Source organism: Ptychodera flava, chromosome 15 (assembly GCF_041260155.1).
Source record: "Ptychodera flava strain L36383 chromosome 15, AS_Pfla_20210202, whole genome shotgun sequence".
Taxonomy (NCBI): domain Eukaryota; kingdom Metazoa; phylum Hemichordata; class Enteropneusta; family Ptychoderidae; genus Ptychodera; species Ptychodera flava.
Genome location: NC_091942.1, coordinates 35,873,153 through 35,892,031, shown reverse-complemented (window position 1 = coordinate 35,892,031; position 18,879 = coordinate 35,873,153). Strand labels below are relative to the sequence as shown.

Below are 18,879 nucleotides of genomic sequence, written 5' to 3'. Positions count from 1 at the left end.
ACAGCCGGCCTAAGTCTTATCGTCGCTGACGACAAAAGTGCTTTGTAAAGTGATGCTAAAACTTCGTGCGGCAAGTTCACATAGGATAAAAATAATTCTGTCCGATGATCTTACAACGACTTTAGAGTTCATTCACGAAGCTACAATTACACAGCATCGGTTCACATTTACTTTCCGTTAACATCGCGGTATCATTGACATCGTGAAGACAACAATCAAAACAAACAAAAACAAACACATAGACAAATAAACAATTGAGTTTCTTTCATAAAATTCTCACTTTTAGACCTGTGCCTAAGCGTTGTAGGGAGAATCTATATTGGTCACGTGACTACGGCGCTGGTTAGTAGGGCATGGTGTCCGAGTGTAAAAACAACCTGCCCCACGTTCCGCAAATGAGTCCGAGGTAATCTTCAGGGTAGTCCAGGGTAGTCTTCCTCGAAACGTCTGAGAGTTGTGCTTACGCTCGGCCAAATCTCACCGCTCAGTTCGTTTTTCTAACTAATTAGATCACATATGAGGAAGTATTATGGTAATTGTTGTCAAAATAGCTACCTTGTGACTAAGTATTACTAGATGTTGACCAGATAATAATTTAAGGAGACTTTGGAAGCCTATAGAACCAAGACAATAAAAATCATCGGCGGTACAATTTTTAACACTGAGATGTCTCGAGGTTCTTCGATCGATAAACCTGGCTCTATACAACAGTAACGAATTGATTGAATCGGGCAAGAAACTGGTCTAGGCATGCCATTTGCGTCAGAGAATCTGAGAGGGACGACCACTTCAACTGACTTCGATATGTAACATTGATTTTAGAGATAGTGTGCCCCGATAACCCATTCTCTAAATCATAAGAGAGTCGTGTTTGAAAAATTTAGGCAGTCGTAGGTTGTCATCCATGGGATGATGTCATTTGCTTGTATGACGGAATTTTCGTTCCACATGAATCGAGGTCATTTTGACTCGTTTTAATAGTTAGTACCTCGTAGCCTCCACCAGAAGATCAATTACAAAACCTTTGATCAAACTTTTACTAAGTGCAGGGTCATGATTTTGGCGAAGGTATATGTCAGACCTCTTTATCAAAGAATACTATTATATAGGCAAACATTTTAGACTCCATTTTTGGGACACTGGCCATAAAGCGAATTAATCGAAATTAATCGTAAGAATTTAAGATAATTAATCAGATATAATTCATTATAGCTAGCTGTTATTTTGAATGATTCATAACCGTGAAGAGTTGAATTAGCATATTTGCATTATGCAACACAGGTGTGCGAATACGGGAAAGCACTAAGGTCACAATAACGTCTATGCATGGAGTGTCGGGAACTTTCAGTCATATATGAGAGGGTGGGCTGGCGAAATTTGGGGAGAGTCAGTTTTTACAAACCTGCCCTTCGGGGAGGGTCACATTTCCCAAACTTACCCTGGGGAAGGGTCATGTTTTACAGTTGCAATTAAATAAATAACATACACTTTTCCAATGTGTTGTTGTTCACAGAATTTTAAATAAAATTTCCACAATAATCCTGCAGCTGTAAGAATTTAACTAGCTGTACCCAGTATACATATTACATCCCGTGGGTTTAATAGATAAATATGTTAAATATAATGAATAGCGCAGATGACACTGGTATGGCACTTGTATGTCTATAATTTTATCCATTATTGCCTCCAATTTACGGCTGCAGCCACTATTTAGAACACTCGTTGTCTACATATGAAGTTACATTGCATGCATATATTTCCTCGTAATACATCCACTTCGGATACACTGTTTACCATGATTTAAGTTCGTTGTTACAGATGCTTTGCTTGTTCCCTTACTTGATGCCTTTCATTTATCAGCAAAGGTAGGAACTCGAACTCGACTTTCAAACGGTCCTCGACCCATTCCGTGACGCCGTGCCTCAAAGCTATCGTACAACACATACACAATCACGGAATCGAAGATCTAGAGAGCTGTAAATGTTGACCCGAAATTAGCAGACACATCATGAGCTCATGTAATATGCTGTGTGTGTCAAAGACCCAAGCTTAGAGCGATGACTCTTCACATGTCAGCTGCAGCACCACAATTGAGATAACGAAATTAGTACAGTGTCTGGCGCCTGGTCGTTCACTGTACGGTACACGACCTAAATTGCGATATTTTACGTCTTCGCAAACGTTTCAAGGGCATGCGCAAACATTGTTGGACTGCTTACATACACAAATTAGTTGACATTATCACTTGTACTCGTTTCACACTACATGCACACATAGCTATCGAATCGATCATGAGACATAGGGTCGTTCATCCGTAAAATTGTCCTATAGCCCTACACTACAGTTCGACATTACATTCTAGATGTAGTGGAGATAACTTAATCGGCGTCACATCTTCACCGTCAATAGAGTCTGATAGATTGATACAATCCTTTAGTGCGCTACAGAGTTCATTTCTTCATGAATTAAGTCATTATCCTCTTCAATTGTGAAAATGCAGCACTTCAACTCTACTCCGTAAAACTGTGCTAAAAGCTTCGCGTATGATTAATGTGGTTTATTTCTAATGTAGATAACGATCACGTTATATGATTGTTGATCACGATGAATAAATCTTTATGTTTTTTTTTGTAATTTTACTGGCGTGTTTTTGCGTGTGACAGCTGTGCTTATCTAAATTTTAATGGGCTGTTTCCGTGTGTGATATCCAATTATTCTCTAATTCGCCATGTTTCCGAAGAGACCCAACTAACCATAGCTAATTGTGCATGAAACACACCACTCATCTGTACACTTTTTTTAAAACGCTTTACATCACTCTGACAAAATCGTGCAACAGATTCGATTCAGACGATTTTCCTCATCAGACGCCAGCCACCACTGACAATTTTTTAAATTTTAATTGAGCGCCAGACTGATTACCAAACCATGATTATGTTATCGTAATCCCGACAACTCTATCTAAAATTTGCCGACGCTAATTTTCTTGCAGAGAATGTAAGCAAAATCTGGGCACACTGGGTGAAATTATGATCTTCTAAATGGACTTTAGGCCCCTAACAAAATAAGGTTAGGTCCCTTCCATATTACTACATTATCCCATCGTGCTTCAGTCGTACCGAATTTGTTTGCTATCACAAGACAAATGGCAATCATAGGCTTTCTAGGACAGAGCTGTTGAAACTCCATATTATATGTTATCCGTAACTCTGGTCTTCACCATATCCCTGTCCTTAGTTTCACCTTTCAACTATTTCCGTGTTTTTTTTTTCACGGTGATGTCGTGTTTGATGCAAGCGCCCACCTGCTGGTTTCATTTTACAGGATAAGTCATATTAGGTGAGACTGAGTTTTTAAACTCATTTCAAAAATGAATGTAATTTGGTTTACCTATCGTCGTATCACTTCCAAATCGTTCTGCGTTCATCTGTCAAAAGACATTCAAAAGGATCGCATCAATGACAGTCTCAATTCAGATGATAAATTAACTATCGTCATCCAATCGAGCGAGCAAACAAACCTTGTCTGACTGTAATTTCAATATGCGCATATAGACAAGGACATTCAACCGGCATAGATATCGCCGTTGGGACATGCATTTAGCTCGGCTATAAACGGCGGAAATATCAATCTGTATGGATGAAGACACAGGAAGGCCAAGGAGAGTGACAAGTCTTTCGATGGTTACTTGACTCTCCTCGAAAGTCAGGATTTCTCTCAAGGAAGATGAAAATATTGAGGAACCTAGATAGAAGAAGTATCGTGGGCATGAAGGTGTACAGTCATTTGTGTTTTTTATTCTTATTCATGATGTTATTTTGCAGTAGACAAAGTTTTTGACCTATTCACCCGACCATGGACAAAATTGTTTTTCAGTGTTACTGAATTAGAGATAGTTACTCATTGGAGTTACAATGTCTTTTGTTCCCACGATCCCACACTGGCAAGGATAAAGTGATACATATTTTGTTTTTCTTACAATTTACGTCATGACACGAATGACTTCAGAGTTGAAGTACATGCACTGTCCGTAGAAATTGCAGGGATACCCTTGTAAACTTGTCATCGATGATGACTTGAAGGTCGGAATGACAAATGATGACGACAATTTTATGAGACAAGAATAACAGTGGAGAGCATTTGGTCCGTAGAATATGCACTTTAACACTGAGCTTCATATCATGGAAATGGCTCTGCATAATTTCGTTTCTGCATGATTGTTGTTTGGGAATTTCTCACCCACATTCTCGATTTTGCTGTCTCGGTGTCGTAGCTGCACATATATTAACGATCTGCTTCTGTTCGTGAATAAAATATTTGAGAAAGACAGAATTACGACACTTCAGTTTGCCTCGTCTTCTACCGATGAAAGTACAACGCCCGTCCGAAGAATGGCATTTTGAGGTACAGGATTATGCTTGTAGAAACACGTATTAAATAAACCGTTACAACTTTCGCGAAGCCATTAGATGATTGTTATGATGTTCAGTCAAAAAAATTAACTTATCCCCAATCATAGCGAAAAATGCAATTATTGTAAAGCGTGCAGCGGTAATGCCAATGAATTTATTCTCACAGAGAGCAATGACACTGAGAAAGTAAACACAGATTATATTCAGGACACGCCTTGTTATTTCACACAATCTCTCCGAGAGGGCGCAGGGATATAGATGTTGACTGAATGTACAACGGCACCCGCTGTATGCTTTTATACCAGGGTTGTCAGTCCCTCCCCCGGCGATATCCAGGTATTAACGTGAAAAATTAAATCGTATCCTACCTGTGAACGTCGTATCTCAAATGGATGCGATGACGATTAGTGAACACGAACTACATGCGATGAGGAGCTGAGGGCTATTTGAAGTGTTATTAAAGGCACACATGTTCAGGAAATTATGCACTGAAACTTGACGTTTTGATCTTATGGCTGTTACGACAGTGGCACATGAGTTCCGCCTTCATGTGGAAGGAATGTGCCGACTACCTAATTGACTACAAAATATCAATAGATAATGAGAGATTCCCGCTAATGGCAAATTCTGGTTTCCATGACGACATAAACAAAAGCGAGTAGGGTTGGGAGTTTGGTCATTGCGTAGGTCTTACGTTTTCTATGTTAGTCACTATGTTGCTATTATTTATGTGAGTTCTTGGCTTTTGCTCTTACGAGGAACGGTATTGATTCACCTATCCGAATAATTCTAAAACGACTTTCGCAAATAGGAAATAAGTAATGTTCGAAATCCAGTTGAATTGAACTTGACCTCAATGCAGGTGAAGAAAACCTTGACATATCCGTCTGTTTACTAATACAGCTGTAACCGCTCATGTACACTTGTGTCACACATTTTTCACGCTTTCTCCTCGCAACGAGCTCCTCGGCTCATGACCCTGATAATATAGGCAAATATCCACGTACCGAGAGCGAGGTTAGTTCAAAGAGTTAAGGTCTCGACCAACCAACAAAGGAGGTAGAGTGTTTTTCTCAAGATAGCAAGCTGAACGATCTTAACATTTGAAGTTCTAGGCTGTACGTCAAGGAGCTAGAAGACAATGATGGTGTACCTTTCTGACGATGAAATATCAAAGGCCAGCTGATCGTGTGTGTCAATCTTGAGATTGGAAGTTCAAATAATATAAAAGGATTAAACCATGCAAATGCCTATGTAGATTCAATTTGATCTGTAATAGGTTCAAAGTTACTTATAGTCTCCAAATTGTCAAAACCGACGTATTTAGCTCCTCGCCAAAAATGTTGTCATTTTAACAGTTTGATTCATTGTCCGCAGCTTAGACTCCAAAGGAGCAACACAGTTTTCGTCTCGGCCACACTGTCTCCTTCCTGTACGCACGGATGAAGACAGATCAGGTATGTTCTGACCCATTCCAGTTGCCTGTGTTGAATTTCATCAATTGCGTGTTTCACTAGAGATCCCACCTTGGGTCTATACTGACATCAAATCACATAAACGCTCTTTCTGAAAAACGTTACGATAGGACGAAAATAAGATATACAATGTGAAAAATTCAAGACATGTCAAGGAGAAAATAACCGTATGTACTACAGTGATCGTTACTAAGTGCTGTAGACAATACGAATTATCTATGCCACAGACGTTAAATGTGTTAAAAGTGTGTTTTATGTTGATTTAATGATACACTGCGACTATTTTAATCGTCTATTAAGCTATCAAGCTATTGACATATATTGACCTCTGGGGGCAACGAACGACATGTATCTACAAAAATCGCTTGATTTCGGTCTGTCTCTTTTCTGCTATCATGAATGAACTATATGGTCCTATCAGAAACCATCACGTAGATCGGGCAAATTGTGTTGATCGATCGTGTTTTTAATACGAACAAAGCCTTGTAATTTCATCGAATGTACACAACAGTTACAGCAACACCGTAAAATCTGCCTATGTACCTGATCATTTTCCAAAAGCCATACTATCAACCTAAGACACACACATGTATTTTTAATTTGGCCCCACTGGCCTTAAATTACATCCTGTGTTTACTAATAGCGATCGATTCACAATTTATAATGACAAGAGTGCAACACGATTTGCACTTTTTGACCCCACAAAATTGTTGACTCACGGCCCGGCTTCCTGTCAAGTGGGGATTATTAGGTCGGTCTGAATGAAATCCCGATAATAACAGAATTCCGGATGTTAGCACTTCTCGTCTCCCACCTTGACAGGTCGCGGTCACTTGTAGTCCACGTGTCATGGTATTGTACTGGTCTGCGTGCTCATCAACGCGTCAATATTTGTTCAAGCTGGGCTGTTGAACGGCAAAGAGAAATGTTTTTCTCTCCAAACTACAGGCCAGCACACTGTAATTCAATTCGCAGTACATTGTGTCAGAACACTTTAGATCCCTTGAATAGCTGTCTACATTAGATTCATAAGCACACTCAAATTACTTCATCAAGTATACACCAGCATATGACTACAATCTAGAGACAACCTGACAAATGCCTTTCTGTGACATGTGATTTTGTTCGAGGAGAAAGAGACATTTTTCAGCAAGCGAGTTCCAAATAGAAACCACAAAAGGATGGTTGTGTGCACCATAATGACTTGCAGGTGAAGTAAATACGTTCTATCGCCAACAACTTGGAGGTACTCTTGTCTCAGTAATTTGACGCAAGGTTTGACCTTAACTAAAAAAATGCAAATAAAAACATATTTATTTAGAACTAACTAAGATTATCATATAATATCATGTATCACAGCTTACCTATGTTAATACCTTTACATTAATAGCTTATTCATAACGTGCATTATCATCACACAAAGTCTTCCATAAATAACAGAAAAAGGTTGAACGAGTTAATGGAATGCAAAATATGAGACTAATCTCGCACTGATAACTAAATATGGAATGTAATGAATTTAAATGATTGTTCTTTGCAACCTTTGGTCAGCGAAACATAGAGTGAGAAATTACACTTCGGAGCTTCAGTTCATTCAATACAAGCAACCTCATGCATTCGTTCATACATCTGTAGTTGTTCTCCAACCGATATCTAAATTTATTCAATCCGTAAATCCTTGAGATGTATCATAATTGACTGAGTTTTTTTCTCCAGAGTCTACGAATACATATTGCGTTTACGCAGTCTACATCGACGCCAAATGCATATGCATGGATGCGCCTCCTATAAGCATGCGCAGTCGGTGATCATCGACGCGAACTGTGTCTATAACGGCAGTCGAACTTTTGCACAATCATAGACCAAGGTTACTCCACAGGCGATAGATGGAAATCTCGAGGTTGGAGGAGTGTATATCCGGGAAAATTGAAACGTAGATCATACCACGACGACAACTTTGATCTCATTTCTAATATGCGTCTGAGATATTCGGGAGATAACAGTGTAATATTTTCAAGTGTATCTCTCCATGAGCAATCTTTGCAAGATTAAAAAAAATAAATGGAGCACGAATTTAAACAACCCACAAACTAAACTATTTAATAGAACTCTAGCTCATCTCCATCTTGCAGGAGACTCGATGCTTCAAATGCTGGTGACAGATCACAAGCTCATGGAGGAAAACGAAAAATACCACGACTGCACTATGCGGTAGATAATAGTATTATCCAGTGTCAATGTCTATACGTGTCATAGAGATGTCTCTACAAATTTAGGATGTCTTTTGCTGTATGATAATTGTACTTGTATCAGCCTAGGGCCGATAAAAGTCATAAAGCAGCCCACAATGAGAAATAAATACAAAATCACAGCACATCATACCTTACGACATACATGTAACTATGAAAAATGCACGCATCATATCCAGTCATTATATTTTCCATCCGATAGCCATAAGAGACAGAATTTAAACTATTTATAAGTTTATTCGGAGAAATCTACCGTTCCATCAAAGTTTTATTCCTAAAATACAATATATCGTTTAGTATTGCGTTTTTTCACCTCTCAATTTAGCGTTTGATTCGGACTGAAAGCCAGTGAGAATGAGCTGAACCCGATTGTGAGCATTAGGGCATGGATTTTTCACGGGGAACGGTTTTATAATGCACATCCATCCATCCATACACACATGAACATCTACCTACCGTTACCTACCTATACCTGCCTACCTACCTACCTACCTACATACATATATTCGTCAAACAGCACAAATGAATGCAATTTCTTACTTCAAACTGATCACATCGTCGAAAATTACAAAATAAAATCCCTCATAAAGACATGAAAGTAACTCCCGCGAAGACCTGCATAAACATCATGATGACGATTTAGGCTAAACCTAGCCGTCTTTTACAGTGATAAATATAAGGGCTGTAGACAGATCTCAATGTTACTTCATTTTCAACCTAACACAGACCCTTTGGCAAGGTAAGTGAATATTTTGTCCAAGGGTGATCAAAGTTGCTTCACCTGAAAGATGCACCGATGTGACAAAGGTCAAATCAATGTACTCATTGTGTCGTCGTAGATTGAGATCTTTATAGCCAGCGGTATTAAATCGTCCTCCTTCCTTACAAAAAGAGAAAACTGTTAATTATTTTGAAGAACACGTCTTCGGAGTTTTCATGTTGATAATACTGCTATAGGGGCCTACGGACGAAAACTTTTTGCGCTGTTAATGAAGCTTAACACGCCATGTGTCCTGCTTACAAACGTATTTTTATGACATTAAAGTGACACTAGGCGTCTGTTCCTGATCTATGATAAATTAACGTTACGGAGACAAGGCAGTAAGTCCAGGCCACTTATGACCTTCATGATTCCCTTCAGTACTGTATCTTATATACTAATCAGTTCATATAGCTTAGATAAAATGAACGCCGGGGAAATAAGGCTGTACTTTTTTAAAATTCTAATCAGAGCTTGGTCGTTGCTATGGAGATTGAATTTGTACTGCCTTCGGTCTATCACGGAAAATCTCCGTCCTTCTGTAATCCATGGATTGGAAGCTTTTTCCAGGTATCGTATTATTAAAAGCATACCTGGAACCATATTTACGTAGAAAATCATAAACAACGAGCATTTCCATGCAACGTTAAACAGTCAAAAAAACATCTAGATTACCCAGCTTACCTGAAGAGGGGGATGTATACATATCAGGCATTCGGTATTTATTCCTACATTTCAATAATACAATTATCTCTCTGGCAGATTCTTTTGAAGTACTGGAGAAATTAGCTTGACAGGACATGAGGATATTTTCAACAGTCAATAGAGATATTAGATCTAAAACTAGGAATTTTTTTTACCTTGAAGATAATATTTGTACGGATGGGAGTCAGCTGAAGGATAAAGGCATTAAACTTCAACTGTCACAATTATTACGATTACTGTCATAAAACATGTAAGTGTTATGTATATATATACAAAAATATATATATATATATATATATATATATATGTATATATATACAAAAAATATATATACACATGTTTTACAGATGACTTGTGGAAAATATGAGAAAATATCCTAAAGGTAAAAACAGTCTGATTATTGCTAGCTGCATGAAACTTAAGTAATACAGATACAATTACTTTGTGCTTGAAGTAATATTATTAATTATTATGTATATATTTGATCATATTTCTCAATAAAATTTGAAAAATGATCAGCGGGGTTATCTTAAGAGGTACACATTTTGTCCATGGGTCACACGATCCGAGATATTTTGATTCCTGGGTGATTTTTATTTGACGGTTTTGCTAAATATTGACAGTAAATGCAGACGGTAGGTATATTTAAACAAAATATCACTGAGCGATGTACCAATTTATTGCAATTATGTCTTATTTGGAATATACTATTACTGCCAATCACGAAATCTGCATCTTAATTTCATACAGATTGAAAAATTGCTGTCTTTAAAGGATAACAAGTGAAGTATGTTTATTTCCGAACTTTTAGAAAATCTTTGCTTTGATTCATACATCACATTAAGATAGAATGCGCCCGGGGACACATGTTTTGACTCCCAAAACTTTACCTTTTTTGACCTACGACTTTCTTGGGCTCACTTTGAAGCCCTTTAGCTAAGAAAACTTCCACCGTCCTAGTTTTAATCGAAAATTTTATCCCCAGAGAGTTAACACAATGATGGTAGCCATTTTGAATTTCAAATGTCGGTAAATCTTGTGTATTTTGTTTCTCTGGTAGCAAAATTTGCACGGTGACCCCCGATTTTTATTCTTGATTTTGAAAGTGAATGATTGAATGATTCCTCTAGGAAAATTGGAGAAAAATGAAGTCTTTCACTTTCGAGGCGCACACTACCTTAAAATACAATATGATGATCAATTTTGGAACTTCTGCCCTGTATATGGTTTCTGTTAAAACTTACGACTGTGAAAGTCTCCTCAGAATGGATATAGGTTCTGTACATCATGTACATCAAACACTGCCTTGAGCATCAACCGTGCCGTTTGTAAAATGCACATATTTATTAATGCATCAATGTCGCCCTATTTATCGGTGTCACACTTCGAAATGAAGTTAGTGAAATTTCTAGCTGTAGGCCAAATGTCAGGGAGCCCGGGTAGCCTGCAGAAAATAGACCTTGTTCTCGTAAAGTTTCAGATGTTAGACTAATTTCAAATTGATTTGCATTGGGGCAAGGTAACATACTACACAGTCGGCCGACTAATGTCAGATATAAATAGTACACCGAGCTGTGCTGTGCCTTACATCGTGAATTCATGGAATTATACACGCTACACTGCTCGCACCGCCGCCAGTAACGGAGAAAAGCGGAAAGTGAGGCTGAACATTGCACGTACGGTACAGGACTCACAGGACTGCACACAGCAGTTTTCATCGCACTGCTAACGACACTGCTGAAAGCCCTCATTATTTCTGCATGTTTTCGATGATTCATTCATCTGGGACTGTTGCTAAGGGCGACAACGCACACGCGTCGATTTCAGCATAATCTGTTGTAATACACCGAGGAACGTCTCTAGCGACCGCTGATCAAAATGTTTTCGAGTGATGGCGACCTGCAATGGACGAACATTTCATTCTACGTTCAAAACATCAAATCTTAAGAATTGCAAAGGTCTGACCGGTATTCCTTCGAGTCAGTTACTGTTTCCCTACATCTTCAGCTAGAGTGACTACCAGTCATCTAATCCTCGAGCAACGCCCTCCCCCGGCGCATGTTCATTCAACGTGACAAGCCATGGCATGTAATGAGCTTCTAGATTATGCCTAAAATTGTCGGTTTCGTATCTCTATACTTTAACAAACGAAATGTCTTCTTTTCTGACAGTTTATAGATCTCACCTCCATTTACACGTGCGTCCTGTGCAGAAGAGAGGTATAAAATTAATATACGGTCACAACAGTATTTGTCGATGTTCACATCCATTAATAGCCTTCCATACCGAAGATGTAGGTAAACGACGTTTTTGGAGTTGTTTCTAATAAAGCAAACTCACAATGACACATAAAAGAACACACATACAAAACTCAATGTGTTTGGTTCGAGGCAAATACTTCATAAACAAGGTCAGTATGCTGGGCTCGGAGGATCTGCGGATGAACGGATGTTTGGTTGTCATTGGACGACCTCGTGAAACAGGGAGGAAATTTGTTACGTAAACATCGCGCCCATTTGTAATTTGTCTACGTGACCCGATACGAGAGAAAAGTCAGTGTAAAATAAAAACCTCGAAACGTTTTTTTATTCTCAGAAACATGTTCAATTCGCAGAGTAACAATCCACAGGTATCACCCATGCTACACTGAGTGTTTCGCCACTGTACGAAAAACATGGGTTCAATGAATCAATGACTCGCGCATGCTCCTTGATACCAAGCTACTTGTTTGTCATACCTGCTTATAATATATGAATGAGATGTATCAGTCACGCACAGGAGAGCAGGATGTAGAGTATAAAAGGCCCTTCATCCGCTGGCTTAGTCAGTTGTCTCGTATTTTCTGAGCAGAGCACACTGATTTTCGCCAAATCAGTGCAATTGCTGTTGACCAGGCACCAAAGAAACAGACTTGTGCCTTACAGTAACCGATTCTACCAAAGCATCGTAACCGTACACTACGTTCCGGTAAATCACGGCTGCTGCCAACCCAGAGTAGTCATCCAACGTATCCATTCAACAACAGCTGCCATCATGCCTAGAAGTCGATCCCTCAAAGAAAGGTTTTCCGATGAGAACCTGAACGTGAAAGAGAGCAAGCGACTGGTTGTCATGGGAGCTGCCGGCGTGGGCAAGTCGTCGGTCATTTCACAGTTTCTGTACGGCAAATTCGATGAGAAGTACAGGGAGACTGTAGAAGATCTCCACACGCGGGAATTCGACATCAACGGCCACACACTTCATCTAGAGGTTCTCGATACCTCTGGATCATTCTCCTTCCCGGCCATGCGCAAGCTCTCCATAGCCTCTGGCGATGTATTCGTGCTTGTGTATGCCATCAGCGACAAAGAATCCCTGGAAGAAGTGACGAGGTTACGAAATCAGATTCTGGAGCAGAAGGGTGGGAAGGCGACATCCATCATCGTGGTTGGCAACAAGAGCGATTTAGAGGAAGAACGTAAAGTCGAAAAGGACGACGTCGAAAGTCTCACTTATCAGTGGGACTTGGAGCACATTGAGACTTCAGCAAAGGACAATTCTAACATTGAACGCGTCTTCAAAGAAGTGTTGAAGTCAGCCAAGCTACCAACTCATCTAATGAGCTCTATTCTAATCAGACAAAAAAGTTTACCGAGTGAAATTCACCAACCAAAAGACAGGCACGGCCAAAAGAAAGAAGCATGCGTCATATCGTGAATGCACAGTGACTGTTTTTTCCGTTGACGAAATTAACGGGATGTAAGGCTCTACAGGTGCTGTTTTCGACTGTCAAAGATGGCTAAAAACGCAGCAGGTGAGCGGGCAGTCGAGCGACAAAACACAGATTGAACAAAGACTCATCAGTGCTAGGACATTTTTATATAAGTATTACACTTTTATATGTATTGCAGAACAGTTTACTGAGCATTGTGAACTCATCGACGAAGACTTACGGGGAACGGGAGCTTGAAACTTGAACGAGCACATGCCTGTCTTTTGCAAGAGCGCCGTACGTGCCGTAGTACTACGGCATGATTGACCGATTTTTATCTTTCCTTGCGTGGGCGTTTATGCCTTGAACTGTAGTTTTGACGGCTTCCATTCATAAATTCTACGTGCCATATAGTCATACAGTCTGCACGATTACTACTGTAACAGAGCAGAACGGGAAAACACTTGGCGAAAACAAAGGTAGTCCGGCCAGGGCAATTTCTAATGGCGTAAGCTGCAGCTTAGCACTATGGCATCAATTCATATTGTTATTCACGTTTGAATTCGACAAACGTTTGCTATCATATAGAATCATTCAATACAACGTTGTGCAGAGCTACAAAGAGGCACATTGAATAATAAATATTATTATGCTTTTGATAAGCAACAAGATATTATTTTGTACGATGAAAAAAACACTTTTGAAATTATGTTGATGATATCAGAAGATGAAACGCTATGTATGAATCAACATTTAAAGCATTGGAAATTCCATAAAATGCTATACTTTTTTATACATTTGTGGATTGTTTTTAGGCGTAAACGCATTTATATTCTGCGAAAAGTAAATATTTATAACCTTTTTTAATACAGATGTAAGTTCCGAGTAATTTTCAGAGAAAAATACTTTTCAGAAAAAATCATATCTATCATAAATGTTGTGATTTTAATGTATGCTTTTTACGAAAATATGTTGTGAATTTTGTATGGGGAAAATAAACACATTATTTTTCAATGTAACTTTACTGGCTGTTGTTTGGTTGCTGTATTGTGTACAATGCGTCGGGAGTGTGATAATTGCGTCCAGCTTAAAGTATAGGTAGCAATTAGGGTATGAAAGCTGTAATGGGGACGTGGTTTAATGGAACGGATATGGTGGCGGAAGGTGCCAATTGTCATATTTCGTATATTTTTGTCACGCTACTAAATTTTCTGTCAGCATGCAGTCCGCTATTCGTAATGGCAATAAAATATATGCGTGCACGGGCGACAATTGTCTAGGCGGACAACGACCGAGATGAGCTATTACTATCAATGCCGAGCTGTGATTCATAACGTTGTCATTGATTTAGGGTGCGGCACATGTGCACTTTTATCGACCTTTTACGGTTTTTATTGCTGTTGTTCCGAAAATATCATAAAAGCTGCGCTTCGTAAATTTTGGTGGATTTCGATGTACTGAAAAAAGGAAAATACCAGTGAACTCTGCTTTATAATAGAGATAAAATGGCCGACAGACAGGGGTCTGTATTATTACTGGAATACTGTATTTGACATGTCCCAGCCTGTGTGTGAACAAGGCTATATTTACAAGCATGCAGCACACTATGACGTTAAGTAAACCCGGGCTGAGATGAGCATTTTTTAACATAATCGGTCAGATGGATTATCATTTTAAGGGACAGCTGCTGTAAAATTCAACAAGAATTTCACTCATTTATGTTTACGATAACGTCTGCATTTTGCTATTTGTCTCCAAAGTGTGTTGAAATACAAAATAACCATACCAATGCGATCCCATGCAATGTGTATTATATTCAATGTTACTATGAATAAATGCAAGTCCTTTAATTCATGTTTTCTAAAAATATTGGCCGTTAAAACAACCAGGAACCAGAAGTTGATCTAGCAGTCATTTGTAAATGTCTTTAACAGAAACTGTCTTTTACAGAAGAAAACCCATAATACTGGAAAATGTATACTGCTTTTGGTTGTATACAAAGAATTGGGAGACATCAATTTTTCTGATATTTAGCAGATTTCGTTTATTTGGCTAACACTGTGAACGGATTTCACTATAATTTTCTTTTTTTTATCCTGTCCACAGAAAACAGAAATATAAACGTATTCACAATTTTGTTTTCAGGAAAACAAAAACAGAGAAATGCGTTAATTGCATGTAAAGTTATTGTTAAATATTGTAACATCTATTTTGATAAGAATCGCAATGTCCCAAGAGGTGCTATGGTGTGCAATGAAACCACACAGCTCAAGGCCCATTTCCTAGAAATTTATTTTGTCAAATCCTCCTGGTTAGATTCACTCATTTGTCTAGCTAACCAGCCACACTATATTTATATTGAAAGTTCCATTATTTTTCATGTAATCTCAAGGACATTGCCAACTTGGCCAAGTGTCTCCTCTCAGCTTTCAAGCTTTCAAGAGGTGTCGTGAATACTCTCTTATTGCGCTATTGAATTACTGGCGACTATGAATGGTATTATATTTTTACAGACACAGACAAAGGCACAAAGACTCGCACATACAGAAATGAAACTCTAAGATTTGCTCGAAAAAAAACATTCGGAAAACTAGTGCAGATTACCGCCCCAGGGGATAAGATGTCGCGACAGAAATGGGCTATGTACATTCGCCACAGAATCAAGGCGTACTTTAATGTTTGCTTGGTTGTCATAGTAACCTCTCATATTTTTCACGATAGCGCTCGTTTCAGTTCATATGATCAGACGTTCTGAAATCACGATACAAGTGCACGTGGTTTCTGCAAGGTCATACTAGCCCCAGGACAAAATCGGATATTTTGGATCAGACGGCCTAAATTGCCACATCACCATGGCAACAACAAATGCATGACAAAATATTCATTCTTTGATTCCCCTCTTTCCACTCCAATTGTCCCACGTTGCAGATTGTGTTTTGGAGGAAATGAAGACGAGGATTTAGAGAAAATTGCTTCTTTGCATGAGCCATCCATGCTAGACACATCTGATGGCAGGGATTAAACGTACTCTTCAAATGTAACAACTGATGTTGTAGTGTCTTCGGGAACTTACGAATCGCTGAGTCAAGTATTTCCCTTTGACAATCAGCATTTGTGCCTTATCACTTCAGTCGGCGTATGTGACATAAAAGACGGTATTTTTCCACCAGCAAGCGAAACCATCTGTTTATTAACAACTTCGTGCCTTCCGGATAACCGATGTCTTGTCACTTTTGAAAGTACACGGTACCTGATCGTTCTATCGAATATAAAACGAGTGAATTTGCAGAAGGTATGAACTGAAGAACAAATTGGTCAGCATTAAAGCCGTTTCAGTCTATATTATTGTAAGCAAGATTTACGTTTCATATGAAATAGACATCAAATCAGGTCCAATAATCATTATCATTCAAGGTAACTATGAAATTTACCAGGTCCAAGGAACATATCGAAAATGACAAAGGCAATGGGGTCATCTTGAATCACGAAATAGTGGTGGTACCAGGTGTCCGGAAAAGGTAAGCGTACCCTGCCAGCTAGCTGCACCCGTCAAGATTGACCCAAAGCGACAAATCCATTGTTATTTGGTGAATTCACCAAATTACTTTTGTAAGTCAAACTTTGGTATGCTGTCACTAATCATTGGAGAAACAGACAGGTCATATTTTGATACAACATCTCCGTATCTACCGTAGAACTTCTTAAATGATTTCACTAATCTACTTTCTGAGAATCGTTAATGGTGTTAATGAGGAAAACATACTTGTCATTAGGGATCACAAAAGAGGGTATATTACTAGTATTCTCATAAAATGGACACGGAAGTATACCAACTGCTGTTTACATCGACTTATTTGTATATGTTGATGAGTAGATTTATCAAAACACAGGAAAGCAGCTCCCACGATGAGATGTCTTGTCGATTGTCATGAGCGTTGCCATGGTATTTCGATTTTCGAAACCAGTGGTGATTCTCTTCTAGAATATTGGATTTTTAGCTTCTTGTGACGTCAACGGCAGGTTGTGGAATAAACTTCCGACCAAGAACGTTTTCCGATCTGCTAAAGGCAAACAAAACAACTTTTAAGGTTTCAAAGGACAAACAGGATGTTTTCAAGAAAGCTTTTACCGATCAAGTATTTTGTATGATCTATACGTCTGTTTGCCATAACCTGGTGTTATGGGTTTGGATGTTTTGGAAATTTTTTGAGTGGCAATAATTCCAGTTTAAGGCAAAGGACATGAAAGACGTATCTCTAATTTGTAAGAAAAACATACCAAGGGATTATGGTCTTGGCAGAGACTGATCACTATTGCCAGAACGTAGGGTGCACGTAAACAATGACTGTTGTCTTTCCTAAGACCAGAGAGACTTTCGTGGTTTTCTAATCAGTGATTAAATGAGTCGGCAACTTTAATGTCTGGCTTATCAACGCATTTTGTGCGTACTTTAGAAGAAAACATGCGTGATGAGCATGCTCTTATTCACAGTCAAACTGAAAGACCTGTATTCGAATTATCTTAACATATTTATTTAAAACATTGGCCATTACAGTCACTGAACCTTACGTCCATGGAGTGAATGAGAGGGGAAATACCATATATTCTTCATCATCATGGTCTATATTATGATCATTCTAAATACTCAAGCCAAGTAGTAGGAACGTTGCGGTGAGGGACACCGCCATTGCCAGGGACAAGAATTCTCCATTTAAAGTGGACCGTCAGGGCTGATAAGCTCGGATGTGCCAATCTCTGCTTCGAAATGTCTGTTTTTTTAAATTTGTATGGAAGTGAACCTTTGGTTACGTTATCGACTTGGGATATTTTACCTCGATTTCGAAAACGTTCAAAATTGCTAAGAAACCCGGCAAGACTGCGAATGGCGGAACGATGTTTTAAATCATCGAAATTCTAGGGGGTCGAGTTGTTGTGAAAATGATACAGCACGGACCCCTTAGTAACGGATTTCGTAAGTGATATGGCCGGTGTCTTCATGTATGTCAGAAATTTATAACATCTCACTCCTGTCAATAAGCATCCTCAGCATCCAGTGCGTACCTTTCAATCATGAATCAAAAGTATAATCTGAAGCAGTTGTCTCACTGCAAATAATCTTTGATCTGCGAAGATGAATCAGACTGATAATTTTATTCTTTCAAGATAAGCCATCGCCGTGTCATACTCGTCTGTAACACATGTGATCATATTCACTCGATCGTTGCTTCTGTATTGATAAATATTCAATTTTTCAAGTCCCTCCAAATTATTCTCATTTAGGTAACTCAAACGTGCTTATGATAACGCCTTGGGATGTCGGTTTGGTCGCTTCTTTGATATTCTTTGCCGTAAATGGATCCCTAGAACGTGTACAAACATGATTTTACTGACTTTTCTCGCAAGGACATGGTTACTTTTACAGACTTGATAAGATAGTGTATGTGTGTGTGTGTGTGGGGGGGGGGGGTTGACAGCAGTGTGTGAAACAGTAAGTTTTGGATAACCTGCTTTTGTGCTTATCTGAATGATCTGACCTGAAAAAGGTTAATTTATACATGAATTCAGTATCGCATCAATATTCTGTATC

The 18,879-nt window shown here is 38.9% G+C and overlaps 1 protein-coding gene across 1 annotated transcript; it reads left to right on the top strand.

Moving 5' to 3' along the window:
* The first annotated feature begins 12,352 nt into the window (after window positions 1–12,352).
* LOC139152026 (ras-related protein Rap-2a-like) lies at window positions 12,353–14,311 on the top strand. Its single transcript, XM_070725110.1, has one exon. The coding sequence runs from the start codon at window positions 12,635–12,637 to the stop codon at window positions 13,295–13,297; it is 663 nt and encodes a 220-aa protein (XP_070581211.1). The 5' UTR covers window positions 12,353–12,634; the 3' UTR covers window positions 13,298–14,311.
* The last annotated feature ends 4,568 nt before the right edge of the window (window positions 14,312–18,879 follow it).